The sequence below is a fragment of the Mobula birostris genome, chromosome 2 (assembly GCF_030028105.1).
Source record: "Mobula birostris isolate sMobBir1 chromosome 2, sMobBir1.hap1, whole genome shotgun sequence".
Taxonomy (NCBI): domain Eukaryota; kingdom Metazoa; phylum Chordata; class Chondrichthyes; order Myliobatiformes; family Myliobatidae; genus Mobula; species Mobula birostris.
This window is the reverse complement of record NC_092371.1, coordinates 168,698,012-168,713,845: the sequence shown is the minus strand read 5'-3', so window position 1 is coordinate 168,713,845 and position 15,834 is coordinate 168,698,012. Positions and strand designations below refer to the sequence as shown.

At 40.2% G+C, this 15,834-nt stretch overlaps 1 protein-coding gene across 1 annotated transcript in view; it reads right to left on the bottom strand.

Moving 5' to 3' along the window:
• The window catches only part of tsnax (translin-associated factor X), an 81,421-nt gene extending 75,441 nt beyond the window's left edge, over window positions 1-5,980 (bottom strand). Inside the window, exons 1-2 of the mRNA XM_072251066.1 lie at window positions 5,664-5,980; window positions 216-320 (exon numbers count right to left, since the gene is read on the bottom strand). Of these exons, the coding sequence (XP_072107167.1) occupies window positions 216-320; window positions 5,664-5,676 (118 nt within the window). The 5' untranslated portion in view covers window positions 5,677-5,980. The remainder of the gene's footprint in view (window positions 1-215; window positions 321-5,663) is intronic.
• Between the last annotated feature and the right edge of the window lie 9,854 nt (window positions 5,981-15,834).

The following is a 15,834-nucleotide window of genomic DNA, read 5'->3' as shown; positions in this document are numbered from 1 at the left end:
TTTTTGCTTAAATGCTATTTTTGAATTTTCATTATCATATTGTTTCCTTGCATCCTTCTTAGCAATCCTATTTATCAAGCTCTCTGTCGTTTTCTCCAGTGTTGACCCCAACGTGTTAGTCCAATGTTAGCACAAAATTGATCTTGATTGGTGCTGAGCACGAAGAATTTGATGCAAGTAACAATAAAAATTGAGGATCAATAAAACACACTTACACTCAAAAGATAACAGCACAGGTGACAATGGGTTTACTTTACTCTGTCCTTCCTCTTTTTGATTTCGAGGCTGCAGGTTGTCATGCTTTCTCTTTCGAAATCTACCTGAGCTCAAAGGAAAATATAAAAATTACATTGTGTCTTTTACAGATACAAAAATTATTCTATTTCTATACATCATTATCAATATTCTAAACAAATTTTGCAATGTTTCATAAGTGTTCTAACCAGCAAAAAAAATCAGACTATGTACTGCCCTGATGAAGCATTAAGATTATAGTGTCATATTATTGATTTGAATCATATAGATGGTAGGTATTTCAACATAAAATTTATTCAAATTAGAAATCTTTGATTTTACAGCAAGAATAGCTTTAGAAATCATTTAAAGGTGCACAATGACAAACAGTAAAGTTACTTTGATTGGTATAATTGGCATTTATCTAAAATCAGTCAGGGTTATAGTTGATGCACACTTAATCAACGTTCCTACTCCCTGAAAATTTGAAACAAATGTGCTTTTAAGACTGATCGAATTTCTTTCATATGTTCCTGACTAATGTAACATGAAGAGCTATGTGCATTCTTGAATAGTAAAAATGACTTCAAAGTGGTTAAAAGCTATCTAGTACCTAACATGAAGAACAGTTTTAGAACACAGTTTAATAATTAGGAACTTGCACAGGTCAGGCATGTAATTTGAGAGGTGGTGCAGGCCTTCCATTTTTTTTTTACACTGGGATTCTGTGTGTTCTCTATTTATGGAGTCCAGGCTCTCCATGAAATCCCAAATGCTTCTTCTCTTGATACAGGGTTTATGGGCTAAGGGTACCATAGGTCAATGAGCTGTAACGCCTATTCAAAAAGGATTTGAAATAATTATTCCATTTTTTCTTCTATTGATTACTTGCCAGAACAAAAAGTTTTAAAAAGTATGGTCGACATTCTAACTACTTGGCTGACCCACTGAGCAGAACTGGGGCTTCAGCACTGAGGACATTAGCTGGAAAAGCACACTTTTGTTCACCTGCTTATCCTGCCACTAAATTTGGAACATCGTGACAACATTAGTAGCAGTATTATAGTACTTTGAGAAGGCTATTGTAGGGCAGTCCATATCTCAGAAGCTCAGGATGGCAAGGTAAAGATGACTATCTTTGCATCTATGAGCTTTGAGTCAGCTTCAGCTACAAACACTGAGTTTCAGCTACGAACACTCATTTCCTCAGAAAGACAAAAACTCTGTTTGTGCACTGAAAGTCAAAGGTAATATTTGCTTTCACTCAGAAGTGGCTCCCAAAATTTATAAAGTTGTCTGAGTTTTCTAGATTCTTTGGGTGGATGTTTATTGGATGGGAAGCAGTATTTATTGTACAGCTAGCTACTACAGGTCGACCTTCACTAATCCGGCACCATTGGGACCTGAGGAGTGCCAGATTAGTGAAAATGCCAAATTACAGAAGGATCACATACAGAAGCATAATCAGTGCTGGATTATCGAAGGAACTGGATTACAGGTAGTCAGATTAGTGAAGGTCGACCTGTATAGGATTTTTTATTTCTAATTGCCTTTACTCCCCCCCACCCACTCCAACCACAACATCTCCAAACATGCAGAGCTCTGTTCCCTCCTTTCCAACCCAAACTCATCATCAAACCCACAGACAAGGGCAATGCTATTGTTTTCTGGTCAACTGATCTCTGTAGACTGCAGCTCTCCGATATCTCTTCATACCTATTACTGGACCAAAACCCCACCAAAGGACTTCAGGCTGCTATCTCCTGTACCATCATAGATCTGACCACTTCAGGAAATCTCCCCTCCACAACCTCCAACCTGATAATTCCACAAATCCATACTCCCCATTTCTATCTCCTACTGAGGATTCACAAACAGGATTACCTTGGTAGTCCCATTGTTTCTTACTGCTCTCATCCAACTAAACTCATCTCTTCATAACTTGACCATCTCATTCCACCTTGTCCAAAATCCATCTGGAATATATTGCACACTCGCCACCATTTTAACCACTTCCAATTCCTTGGGCCCCCATCACCTCATGTTTACTATTGACATCCAGGCACTAAATACCACCACTCCCTAAGCAGGAAGGCCATAGGCATTCTGGGGCAGCAAAATGCAATTACAAGAGATTCTGCAGATGCTGAAAATCCAGGGCAACACACAAAATGTTAGATGAACTCAGGTCAGGCAGCACCTATAGAAATGAATAAACATTGACATTTCGGGCTGAGACCCTTCATCAAGACCCTGGACACTGAAGTTCTCTTCTGATTCCTCACACTTTCAACAAATCAAAGTTGTAGCAAAGAGCACTTGCATGGGCCCTAACCATGCTTACCTTTTTTGTTGGCTATATGGAGCAAAGTCCTAATTAGAAAGTCTTGGCCCGAAATAGCAACTGTTTATTCCACTCCATGGACAATGACTGACTTGCTGAGTTCCTCCAGCACTCTGTCTGTGTTGCTGCAGATTTACAGTAGCTGCAGAATCTCCTGTTACTACTCCTAAGGTAGTTCCTGATATGCTCAAAATCTACATCTTTGATTAAGCTCATGTTTATCCCCTTCAATGGTTCAGCATCAAATATTGTTTGATATACTGCAGTAAAGTACACTGGAAAATGGTGCTTTAATATAATATACAAATAATTTGTATTATTTGGCGTGGCCAAGTGGTTAAGGCGTTCGTCTAGTGACTTGAAGGTCCCTAGTTCGAGCCGGCAGAGGCAGCATGTGTGTCCTTGAGCAAGGCAATTAACCATACATGGCTCTGCAACGACACCGGTGCCAAGCTGTATGGGTCCTAATGCCCTTCCCTTGGACAACATCGGTGGTGTGGAGAGGGGAGACTTGCAGCATGGGCAACTGCTGGTCTTCCATACAACCTTGACCAGGCCTGCGACCTGGAAACCTTCCAAGGAGCAAATACATGGTCTCATGAGACTAACGGATGTCTATATAATAAATACAAATAAAAGTTGCTGGCTGACGATGGATGGAAATAAATTGCCAGTGTTAACATTCAGTTTATTTAAATACTCTCAGTTATGACTTAATGGTAAATGATGATTCAGAGCAGGACACAAAGCAATAACTAATGGATTGTGCTTGTGGTAAACAGGAATAATATTCTGTAAAGTCAGCCAGATCAATGCTGTAACAAATCTAGATAGCACAAGCACAGGTAGAAGAGATGAGCACAAAAAATCCAGCTGATACCATCAGTACAGTACTGAAAACACACAATATCACAGAACTGATATCGTCAAAAGGATAATCTAGTCTCCCAGCCAGCCAAAGAGGTGTCAGAACATTACTCCAAAAACATCAAAGATGATACATATTCTGATTAACTTGCCCAATATTTATCTCCCAAAGTAGTACCATAAACAATTGATCTGTCATACTGGGTTACAATATAATTCATAAGAACTTGCTGTTAACAGGTTTTAAACTCTGTTGGAAGCACAAAACAGGAGTAGAGGATGTGAACCTTCAAGCCTGCTCCATGATTCAATACAATCATGGCCTATCCTTTCAACCATGGATTCCCAACCTGGGGTCCACAGGCCTCTTGCTTAATGGTATTGGTCCATGGCATAACAAAGTTTGGGAGCCCCTGCTCTTAACTCTAGAGGCATCAAGTTTTATAGGAATATGGTCCTGAGGCAGAGATCTACCTTCTTTCAAAAAATAATTATTCTCAACAATTTGGCATCCACAACTTTCTTTGGCAGAGAATTCTGCATATTTCCCACAATGCAGACATTTCTCTAAATCAAACTCCAAAATGTCTTAGCCCATATCTTAAGACTGCCCAATATTTATCTCCTAAAACACTACCATAAGCAGTTGCTCTGCCATACTGGATTACATTATAAGAACTTGTTAACAAGTTCTGAGTACCACCCCACCTCCAAACCAAGGGAACCAACCTCCTTGTCATCCAATGTGTTGAGCCCAGCCAAAATTAGCTAACGTTTCAATAAGATCTCATCGCATTATTCTAAACTTTGCAAATACAAACCAAGTTGATCTAATTTCTATTGTATGACAACCCCACCATTGCAGAAATCAGTCTTTTTAACTTTTGCTACACACCTTCTACAGCAACTATTTTCTTCAGTGAGGACAAGAGAACTGCATACAATACTCCAGGTGTGGTTCACCACAAGCACTCTTGTACTCAAAAGATCTTGCAGTGAAGACCAACGTATCATTTGCTTCTTGACTAGTTGCTTCTCCTGCATGTTTGCTTTCTGTGACCGGTGCAGAAAGACATCAATATTCCTACATACATTAACATTTCACAGTCTATCACTATATGCCTTTGTTTTTCCAAATGAATTGGATAATTTCACATTTATATACTGCAACGTACTGACCCACTCACTCAACTTTCTAAATTGCTTCAAATCCTCTTTGCAACCTCTCCATATCCTACTCACAGCCATTTTTGTATACTCAGCAAGCTTGAAATATTAGATTGTTTCCTCATTTAAAATATTGGCCAATATGTGGAGAGTTGGGCCATAAGCAAGGTTAGCTAATTCAATGACTATCAACTAGCAGCAGTCTACCATAATGAAGTGCTTCAAGAGGTTTGCAATGGCTCAAAATAACTAGCCTGGAACCACTGCAATTCGTCGAATGCCACAACAGGTCAACAATGGACACAATCTCACTACATAGCATGATCCTCTTTTATAAATCACCGAACTTCTAAACACGTACCTCTGACTTCCTCAAAGGGATACCAGAGTACCGAACAGTGTAAAGTTTCTTTGCTAACAATCAAACACAGGTGCACTTCAAGGATGCATGTTAAGCCTATTGCCATTCTCTTCATGACTGTGTGGCTAAACACAGCTCAAACACTATTACAACTTTCCGGTTGACACCACTACCATTGGTAAAATCTCAACAATGATAACAAGGAGGCATACAAGGTGGAACTGCTGGTTGACTGGCGTTGCAACAACAATCTCAATTATCAGCAAAACCAAGGACTTCGGGAAGGGGCAGTCCTCATCGAGGAGTAAGTGGTAGAAAGGATGAGCAGTTTCTAGTTTCTGGGCATCAAAATCCCAGATTCTCTCTCTTGGGCTCAACATCATCTGGAACATGGCAAACTACTTGAATTGCAGCGCATTATTCAAATACCTAAAAACGTATTATCTACGCGAATGGTGTACAGTGCATACTGAAGAACGGCAAAGATTTTCCAATTCGTTTCTAATACTTGTTCCACGAACGAACGTCAACCTAATTTTATGATGTTCGCTCACAAGAACCACCAACCCAACCAAAAAGCTATCATCTCAAATTAAATCTAACCGATCACCAAACACGCTGAGCCAAACTTGGACTGTTCAGCGTAAGTTACGCGCTGAAGTCTTGGACCAAAGGCAACAGCTAAAGTACCTTCCTTGCTCATCTTGCCTGCGTCCGAGAGTCAGAGAGGCTCTTGCACTGGTCCCGTCCCGAGAGTCAGACTGAGATGCAGGCCTAGCTCCCGTTTGCTTGGTCTGGATAAAGCTCGGTCTCGCCTGGATTTTGCCTGGCACCGGTTCGGATTCAGCCTGACTATGAACCGAGCTCAGTCTATGTTTAGATCAATACCGGCCAGACCTACTGATTTTATAATCCTAGACCCATAAAGTAGTAGAACTGTTGGAGCACCCAAACAAGTCGGACTGTTGCAGCACCAGGACCCCGCCGGTGTGTAACCACCCATTATCCTGAACCGCCTTCGATTCCAAAACACATTTTGATTTTATTTTTAACGTACGGAAGTTAAAACTAAATTATTGCAAGGCTGCGACGCGATAACGTGTAGTCGGATTGGTTTACTCATTGACGACAAATCAGGCCAGAGCGAGGGCCACCTCCAGCAGTTCGACTGCGGCGATGTAACACTGTCAACCTGCTGCGTCTGGCCGCTGTTAAAATTACAGTAAACACCACGGAATTCGGCCCAGAGGATACAGGTTCGCAGTATCCGTTTCTCCCAGCTCGCTTCACCTCAATTTATTGGGCAAACATATTCCTTTCTCTGGGGGCACAAAAGATTGCATTTACTTTCTCAGTCATATCCATATGTTAATTACAGAACGGAAGCAGACTTTTTGGCCCGTCCGGTCTATCCTGGCTTTAAATGAGAACAATTGAACTAGTTACGGTCACTCCGGCCCTCTCCTCATAATCTAACAAATATCTTAGATACTAAATGCAGTATCCTATTTACTATTACATTTAAATCGACCTCCAGAGTCTAAAACATTCCAATACACTCACAGACATCCCACCCTGCAAAAACTCATTTCAGGGACGTATCACCCCCGCCCCCCGCAACCCCGTATCACCATTCTCCCCCGCCCCCGGTCGACCTCCAAGGGTGTATGTAATACTTTGTTTAGTGATTTTGTCTAATCTGTAAACCAAGTTGGGTATATGCAGCAAATGTGACATTAAAGTATGTACTTTATCATCATGTTTATTCTGTTACAACTTTAAGCACGTCTACAGGGAGTTTGGCCTCATCACGTAGGGCATCAATAGCGTAGCTCCTTGGCAGCCTGCCAGCTAGTTTAAATCAGGGGTCCCCAACCTTTTTTGCACCGCGGACCGGTTTAATATTAACAATATTCTTGCGGATCGGCCGACCCGGCGGGGGGGGGGGGCGTGTTAAACGCGGCCAGAATATAGGTGGTAAATCAACTATAAGTCACTTGTAAGTGGCTAATACATTCAATTTTGTTTCTAAAGAGGTTTATCTAATGAATGTAATATTAAACACACAGCGCATATTTTCCTCGCATGAATGTAGTGATAAGTCAATTATAACAGTGGTCCCAAACCTCCGGGCCGCGAAGAATACAGCGGTAGCCAGAACACACCCAGCACACCTTTAAGAAAAAAGCTGAAATAAACAAGCTGATTGATTAGGTGCCGCCCGGCACGTAAATGTCAGCCCAGATCAAAGACGACGCAATCGGCAATTGTGTATCCCACTCCAATAGTCTTTGATAACAGGGCATTCCCAGAAAATATGATAATGGTTTGCATTTTGATTTCCACAATTTCTCCAACAAACGGGGGGTTACTATTAATGGGATTTCTGAGAGGGTGTAATAAAATATCTTATCAAGGTTTTCCACCTGAACTCGCTCCATTTCTGTGAACTGGTACACTTCCATTGATACCTCCATATTATTGTCCATTCTTCCTCAGATATTATTATCCCTCTTTCCTTCTCCCATTTTGATTTAATATATGAAGTCGAATGTGTTTTAAGATTTGACAACCCCTTATAAATGCTTGAAATTATTCTACTACCATTGTCTGAATTATATGCTTTTCTAAATAGCTCTATCAGACATGTACTTGCCTTGGTTACATTTTTAACCGTCCTATTAACATACTGTCGCATCTGTAAATACTGATAAAAGTCCTGTTTTTCTAATAAGTGTTTTTGAGCATTTCAAAACTGAACAGTGTTCCTTCTTTCATTCTATTGCAGATAGCTGTTATTCCTTTAGCTGTCCGGTCCTTAAATCTAGCATCCAGTTTATTCGGCGTAAAATCCAAGTCATATGCACACCATTTAAGAATTGGAATGTCTCTCTCTGGTTTATATTCTTTTATAATAGTTTTCCATATCTTAAGAGTCCATTTCACCCATGGATTGTCAATATTATTTATGTAACTTTATAGGTTGTTATCAGCCAAAATTGCCTGTATGGGGATGGAAAGTATCCTCTCCTCAATGTTTTTCCATTGAACGTCATATGATGGATTGCACCAGCATATCACGGCTCTCAACTGTGCTGCAAAATAATAATCTCTAAGAGAAGGTAGGCCCCATCCCCCCTTTTCCTTGGCTAATTGCAAAGTTTTGAGACGAACCCTAGGCCTTTTACCTTGCCATATATATCCTGATAGCATCTTGTTCCATTCATTGAATTGACTTTGGTTAATCTCTATTGGTAGGGTCTGAAAGAGATTTTAGTAGTCTGGGCAGTATATTCATTTTAATAGATTCAATCCTTGAACTGAGACCAAGAAAAGGAATTAGGTTCCGTCTTGTTATATCTTCCTTAATTTTTTTTAATATACAGTATAGGCTGATAATTGCATTCTGATAATTTTGCCAAATCTTTTGGCATAATAATGCCCAAATATTTGACGATTCTGTTTGCCATACCCAAGGATATCTACTTTCAATTTCTCTTGGCGGGCTATAGTTATATGAAAGTAGTTGGATTTTATCTATGTTGATCCTGTATCCTGATAATTGGCCATATTGTTCAAAGGATTGCATCAATTTAGGTAAAGAGTATGTTGGTTGCCCGAGATAGATCAAAATATCATCTGCATAACAGGCCAATTTATGCTCTGTCCCTTTAATAGTAATTCCCCTGATACCTTCATTTTGTCTGATGTATTGAGCTAATGGTTCCAGATATAATGCGAAGAGTAGTGGTGACCATGCACAACCATGTCTCATGCCCCTTCCTAGGGTAAAACTATTAGATAAATATCCATTGATTTTAATCCTGGCAGTAGGATTGTCGTATAGTGCCTGTATTGTTTTAATAATTGTGTCATGTAGACCAAATCTATGTAAAACTCTGTAAAGAAAATTCCAATTAACTGAATCAAATGCCTTTTCAGCGTCCACACTTATCACTATTGCTTCAATTTCATTTTTTTAAATATGATCCATAATGTGAAGTGTCCTTCGTATATTGTCTTGTGTTTGCTGTTGTTGTATAAAACTTGTCTGATCATTATGTATCAGTGTGGACAGAAACTTTTCTAATCGTTTGGCCACGATGGAGGTAAATATTCTATAATCCACATTAAGAACAGATACTGGTCTAAATGACCCACATTCCATTTTATCCTTGCCTTCTTTCAGTATAGCTGAGATTATCGCCTCCTTCCAGCTGGGTGGCATTTGCGCCTTTCTTAGGGCCCAGTTCAGTGTGGGGAGTAAAACAGGAATTAACTCACTTCGAAACTCTTTATACCACTCTGCTGTATATCCATCTGATCCTGGTGACTTGCTTAATTTAAGCCCAATAATTGCCGTTTTTAGTTCAGCTTCAGTTATGTTAGCAGTCATCATTCTATTTTGTTCTTTGCTTAAAGTGGGTAACTCTAGAGAATTCAGGAAGGTGTCAGTTTGGGTTATGCTTCCCCCTGGAACTTTGGAATATAGAGTTTTGTAAAACATTTCAAAATCTTCTTGAATTTCACTTAGCTTATTTTTTAATCACTTTTGTTCTTGGATCCCTTTTTCTGTGAATTGTATTTTCTGCTATCTTTTTTTTTCAGTTTCCACGCCAGTATTTTCATAGATTTAGATCCACTTTCAAAGTGTCTCTGTTTCAGAAACACTAAATTTTTTCTAATTTCTTGTGCAGCCAAACTATTAATTTCATTCCTAATTTTTTAAATTTCCTCTAGTGTATCCTGTGCCAAACTCAATATGTGTTTTTTTTCTAGTTCCTTCAGCTTATTTTGTAATTCCTCTAATGTTCTATTTCTTATTTTTTTCTTATGTGAAGATATCGCTATAATTTTTCCTCTTAAGACAGCCTTCAGAGTATCCCATAGAATGGGAGGTGAAACCTCTCCATTATCATTAAATTCTAAGTAAAGACCAATTCCATTTTTAATTTGTTCCTTAAAATAAGGATCATTGAGTAGACTTGAATTTAGTTTCCAGATAATATTCTTTGGTTGTAGGTCAAAATCAACCAATAGATATATAGGTACACAGTCACTTACATTATCTATTGTCCCAATTCCACAGTTGATTACTTTGTCTCTATCTTTTCCAAATGTTATGAAATAGTCTATTCTTGTATATACGGAATGGGGGGCAGAATAATGACCGTAATCCCTTCTGTCAGGGAAAAGGTCCCTTCATATATCAATTAGACCAACATCCTCAAAAGGAGTGTTAATTTTCTTATGTAAGGACTTTGTTTAAAAACTACAGCACAGATTCAGGCCTTTTGGCCCTTCTTGGCTGTGCTGAACCATTTTCTGCCTAGTCCCACTGACCTGCACATGGACCATATCCCTCCATACACCTCCCATCCATGTATCTGTCCAATTTATTCTTAAGTGTAAAAAAGAACCCGCATTTACCACCTCGTCTGGCAGCTCATTCCACACTGCCACCACTCTCTGTGTGAAGAAGCCCCCCCGATGTTTCCTTTAAACTTTTCCCCCTCACCCTTAACCCATGTCCTCTGGTTTTTTTCTCCCCTTGCCTCAGTGGAAAAAGCCTGCTTGTATTCACTCTATCTATACACATCATAATTTTATATACCTCTATCAAATCTCCCCGCATTCTTCTACGCTCCAGGGAATAAAGTCCTAACCTTTCTCTGTAACTGAGTTTCTCAAGTCCCAGCAACATCCTTGTAAACCCTCTCTGCACTCTTTCAACCTTATTAATTTCCTTCTTGTAATTTGGTGACCAAAACTGAACACAATATTCCAGATTCGGCCTCACCAATGCCTTATACAACCTCATCATAACATTCCGGCTCTTATACTCAATACTTTAATTAATAAAGGCTAATGTACCAAAAGCTCTCTTCACGACCCTATCTACCTGTGACGCCACTTTTAGGGAATTTTGTATCTGTATTCCCAGATCCTTCTGTTCTACTGCACTCCTCAGTGCCTTACCATTTACTCTGTATGTTCTACCTTGGTTTGTCCTTCCAAAGTGCAATACTTCACACTTGTCTGTATTAAACTCCATCTACCATTTCTCAGCCCATTGTTCCAGCTGGTCCAAGTCCCTCTGCAAGCTTTGAAAACCTTCCGCACTTTCCACTACACCTCCAGTCTTTGTATCATCAGCAAATTTGCAATATACCACATTATCATCCAGATCATTGATATAGATGACAAATAACACTGGACCCAGCTCTGATCCTTGTGGCACACCACTAGTCACAGGCCTCCACTCTGAGAAGCAATTCTCCACTACCACTCTTTGGCTTCTTCCATTGAGCCAATGTCTAATCCAATTTACCACCTCTCCATGTATACCTAGCGACTGAATTTTCCTAACTAACCTCCCATGCGGGGACCTTGTCAAAGGCCTTACTGAAGTCCATGTAGACAACATCCACTGCCTTCCCTTCATCCACTTTCCTGGTAACCTCCTCGAAAAACTTCAATAGATTGGTCAAACATGACCTACCATGCACAAAGCCATGTTGACTCTCCCTAATAAGTCTCTGTCTATCCAAATGCTTGTGGATTTTGTCTCTTAGTACTCCCTCCAATAACTTACCCACTACCGATGTCAAACTTACCGGCCTATAATTTCTTGGATTACTTTTCGATCCTTTTTTAAACAACGGAACAACATGAGCCATTCTCCAATCCTCCAGCACCTCACCCGTAGGCACTGACATTTTAAATATATCTGCCAGGGCCCCTGCAATTTCAACACTAGTCTCCTTCAAGGTCCGAGGGAATACCCTGTCAGGTCCTGGGGATTTATCCACTTTAATTTACCTCAAGATAGCAAGCATCTCCTCCATTTTAATCTGTACAGTTTCCATGATCTCACTACTTGTTTCCCTTAATTCCATAGACTTCATGCCAATTTCCCTAGTCAATGCAGATGCAAAAAAACCCATTTAAGATCTCCCCCATTTCTTTTGGTTCCGCACATAGTCGACCTCTCTGATCTTCAAGAGGACCAATTTTATCCCTTACAATCCTTTTGCTGCTAATACACCTGTAAAAGCTCTTTGGATTATCCTTCACTTTGACTGCCAAGGCAAACTCATGACTTCTTTTAGCCCTCCTGATTTCCTTATTAAGTATTTTCTTGCACTTTTTATACTCCTCAAGCACCTTATTTACTCCCTGTTTCCTATACATGTCATACAACTCTGTTCTTCTTTATCAGAGTTGCAATATCCCTTGAGAACCAAGGTTCCTTATTCCTATTCACTTTACCTTTAATCCTGACAGGAACATACAAGCTCTGCACTCTCAAAATTTCTCCTTTGAAGGCTTCCCACTTACTGATCACATCCTTGTCAGAGAACAACCTGTCCCAATCCACACTTTTTAGATCCTTTCTCATTTCTTCAAATTTGGCCTTCTTCCAGTTCAGAACCTCAGCCGTAGGACCAGATCTATCCTTGTCCATGATCAAGTTGAAACTAATGGTATTATGATCACTGGAACCAAACTTCCGTCACATGTCCTAACTCGTTTCCTAATAGGAGATCCAATATTGCATCCCCTCTAGTTGGTACCTCTATATATTGATTCAGAAAACTTTCCTGAACACATTTTACAAACTATAAACCATCTAGACTTCTAACAGAATGGGAGTCCCAATCAATATGTGGGAAATTAAAATCCCCTACCACCACAACTTTATGTTTCCTGCAGTTGCCTGCTATCTCTCTGCAGATTTGCTCCTCCAATTCTCGCTGACTATTGGGTTGTCTATAATACAACCCCACAAGATAGAGGAGGACCACAGTGAACGAGGCTCTGGCATTCTGCACAGTGCCGAAATCAAGAGAGCAAAAGGAAATGCGGTAGTTATAGGGGAATCCATCGTAGGGGGACAGACAAGAGATTCTGCGAGCCGGACAAGGATACCCGGATGGTGTGTTGCCTCCCTGGTGCCAAGGTACGGGATATCTCAGATCGAGTCCAGGGTATTCTGAGGAGAGAGGGCGTGCAACCGGAAGTCTTGGTACATGTTGGTACCAATGACATAGACAGAAAAAGTGAGGAGGTCCTGAAGAAAGATTACCAGGAGCTAGGAGGAAAATTGAAAAGCCAGACCTCCAGAGTAATAATCTCAGGATTACTGCCTGAGCCACGTGCTAATGATGGTAAGAATAGCAGAATTAAGCAGATGAATGTGTGGCTAAGTAACTGATGCAGGGAGCAGGGCTTCAAATTCTTGAATCATTGGGATCTATTTTGGGGAAGGTATGACTTATACAAAAAAGGATGGATTACACCTGAACTCAAAAGGTACTAATATCCTCACAGGATTGTTTAATATAGCTGTTAGGGAGGGTTTAAACTAAATTGGCAAGGGGAAGGAAACCAAGGTTTTAGGGTCAAGGAAAAGGAAAATAGAAATAAGTCAAAAATACTGTGCGGCAAAGATGGCAAGAAGGACAGGCCGGTGAATATACAGGATAATTTGCTGCAAAATAGAAATATAGCAAAATCGGCAACAGATACTGATCTAAATGTACTGTACTTAAATACACGCAGCATTAGAAATAAAGTGGATAACCTTGCTGCACAGCTGCAGGTTAAAAGATATGACATTGTGGCCATCACAGAGTCATGGCTAAATGATGGATGTGATTGGGAGCTGAATATCCAAGGATACACAGTGTATAGGAAAGATAGGAAGGTAGTTAATGGGGGCGGCGTGGCCCTGATGGTAAGTAACAATATCAAATCAATAGAAAGAAGGGACATGGGATCAGAAGAGGTAGACTCCTTATGGGTAGAATTAAGAAATGGCAAGGGTAAAAAGACACTAATGGCAGTTATATACAGGCCTCCAAACAGCAGCCGGGATGTGGACTACAAGTTGCAGCTGAAAATAGAAAAAGCGTGTCAGAAGGAAAATGTCAAGATAATTATGGGGGATTTTAATATGAAAGTGGATTGGGAAAGTCAGAAACGTAATAGATCTCAGGAGGGGGAGTTTGTAGGATGCCTACAGGATGGCTTTTTGGAGGAGCTTCTCCAGAAGCCCACCAGGGGACCTGCTGTTTTGGATTGGGGGCTGTGTAACGAACCTGAGGCGATTAGGGAGCTGGAGGTAAAGTAACTCCTTGGAAGTAGTGATCATAATATGATTGAGTTCAGTTTCAAATTTGAAAAGGAGAAGCTGGTATCAGGTGTATCGATATCAGTGGAACAGGGGAAATTACAGTGGTATGAGAGAGGAACTGGCCCAAGTCGGTTGGAAAAGTAAGCTAAATGGAGGGACAGCAGAGCAGAATTGGATGAAATTCCTACAAGAAATAAGGAAAATGCAGGAAAAATATATTCCAAGAAAAAAGAAAATCATGAATGGAAAAATGGCACAAATGTGGCTAATGAGAGAGGTTAAGGCAAAAATAAAAGCAAAAGAAACGGCGTACAAGGAAGCAAAAATTAGTGGGAAAAATGAGGACTGGAAGACTTTTAAAAACTTACAGAAGGAAACTAAGAAAGTCATTAGGAAAGAAAAGATGAATTATGAAAGGAAGTTGGCGATTAACATAAAAAAGGATACTAAGAGTTTTTTTAAATATATGACGAGTAAAGAGTGACAAGGGTAGATATGGGACCGATTGAAAATGATGCTGGAAAAATTATAATGGATAACAAAGAGATGGCGGAGGAACTGAATGAGTATTTTGCATCAGTCTTCACAGTGGAAGACATGAGCAATATACCTGATAGCCAGAGGTATCAGGGAATAGAATTAGGTACAGTCAAGATTACTAGAGAGAAAGTGTTTGGGAAGCTAAGTGGAGAATATATAAGTCTCCCGGTCCGGATGAGGTGCACCCAAGGGTTCTGAAGGAGGTGGCTTTGGAGATTGTGGAAGCATTGGAAATAATCTTCCAGGAATCAATAGACTCTGGCATGGTTCCGGAGGACTGGAAGGTCGCAAACGTAGTTCCGTTATTTAAGAAAGGAAGGAGGCAGCGAAAAGAAAATTACAGACCTATTAGTCTGACATCGGTATTTGGAAAGATATTGGAGTCAATCCTCAAGGACGAGGTTATGAAATACCTCGAGGTGCATGACAAGATAGGCCGAAGCCAGCATGGTTTCATGAAGGGAAGATCCTGTCTCACCAACCTATTGGAATTTTTTGAGGTAATCTCGAATAAAATTGACAAGGGAGAGGCTGTGGATGTTGTATATTTGGATTTTCAAAAGGCCTTCGATAAGATAGGCCGCATATGAGGCTGCTTAATAAGATGAGAGCCCATGGAGTTATAGGAAAGATATTGAAATGGGTGGAGCATTGGCTGATAGGCAGAAAGCAAAGGGTGGGAATAAAGGGATCATATTCTGATTGGTTGCCGGTTACTAGTGGTGTTCCGCAGGGGTCGGTGTTGGGGCCACTTCTTTTTACGATGTGTATCAATGATTTGGATTATGGATTAAATGGATTTGTAGCTAAGTTTGCAGATGACACCAAGATAGGTGGAGGAACAGGAAATATTGAAGAAACGGAAAGGTTGCAGAGAGACTTAGTCAGTTTAGGAGAGTGGGCAAAGAAATGGCAGATGAGATACAACGTAGACAAATATACGGTTGTACATTTTGGAAGAAGAAATAATTGGGCAGATTATTATTTAGATGGGGAGAAAATTCAAAAATCGGAAGTGCAAAGGGACTTGGGGGTCCTCGTGCAGGATACCCTAAAGGTTAACCACCAAGTTGGATCAGCTGTAAGGAAAGCGAATGCTATGTTGGCATTCATTTCAAGAGGTATAGTGTATAAGAGTAAGGAGGTGTTGATGAGGCTCTATGGGGCATTAGTGAGACCTCA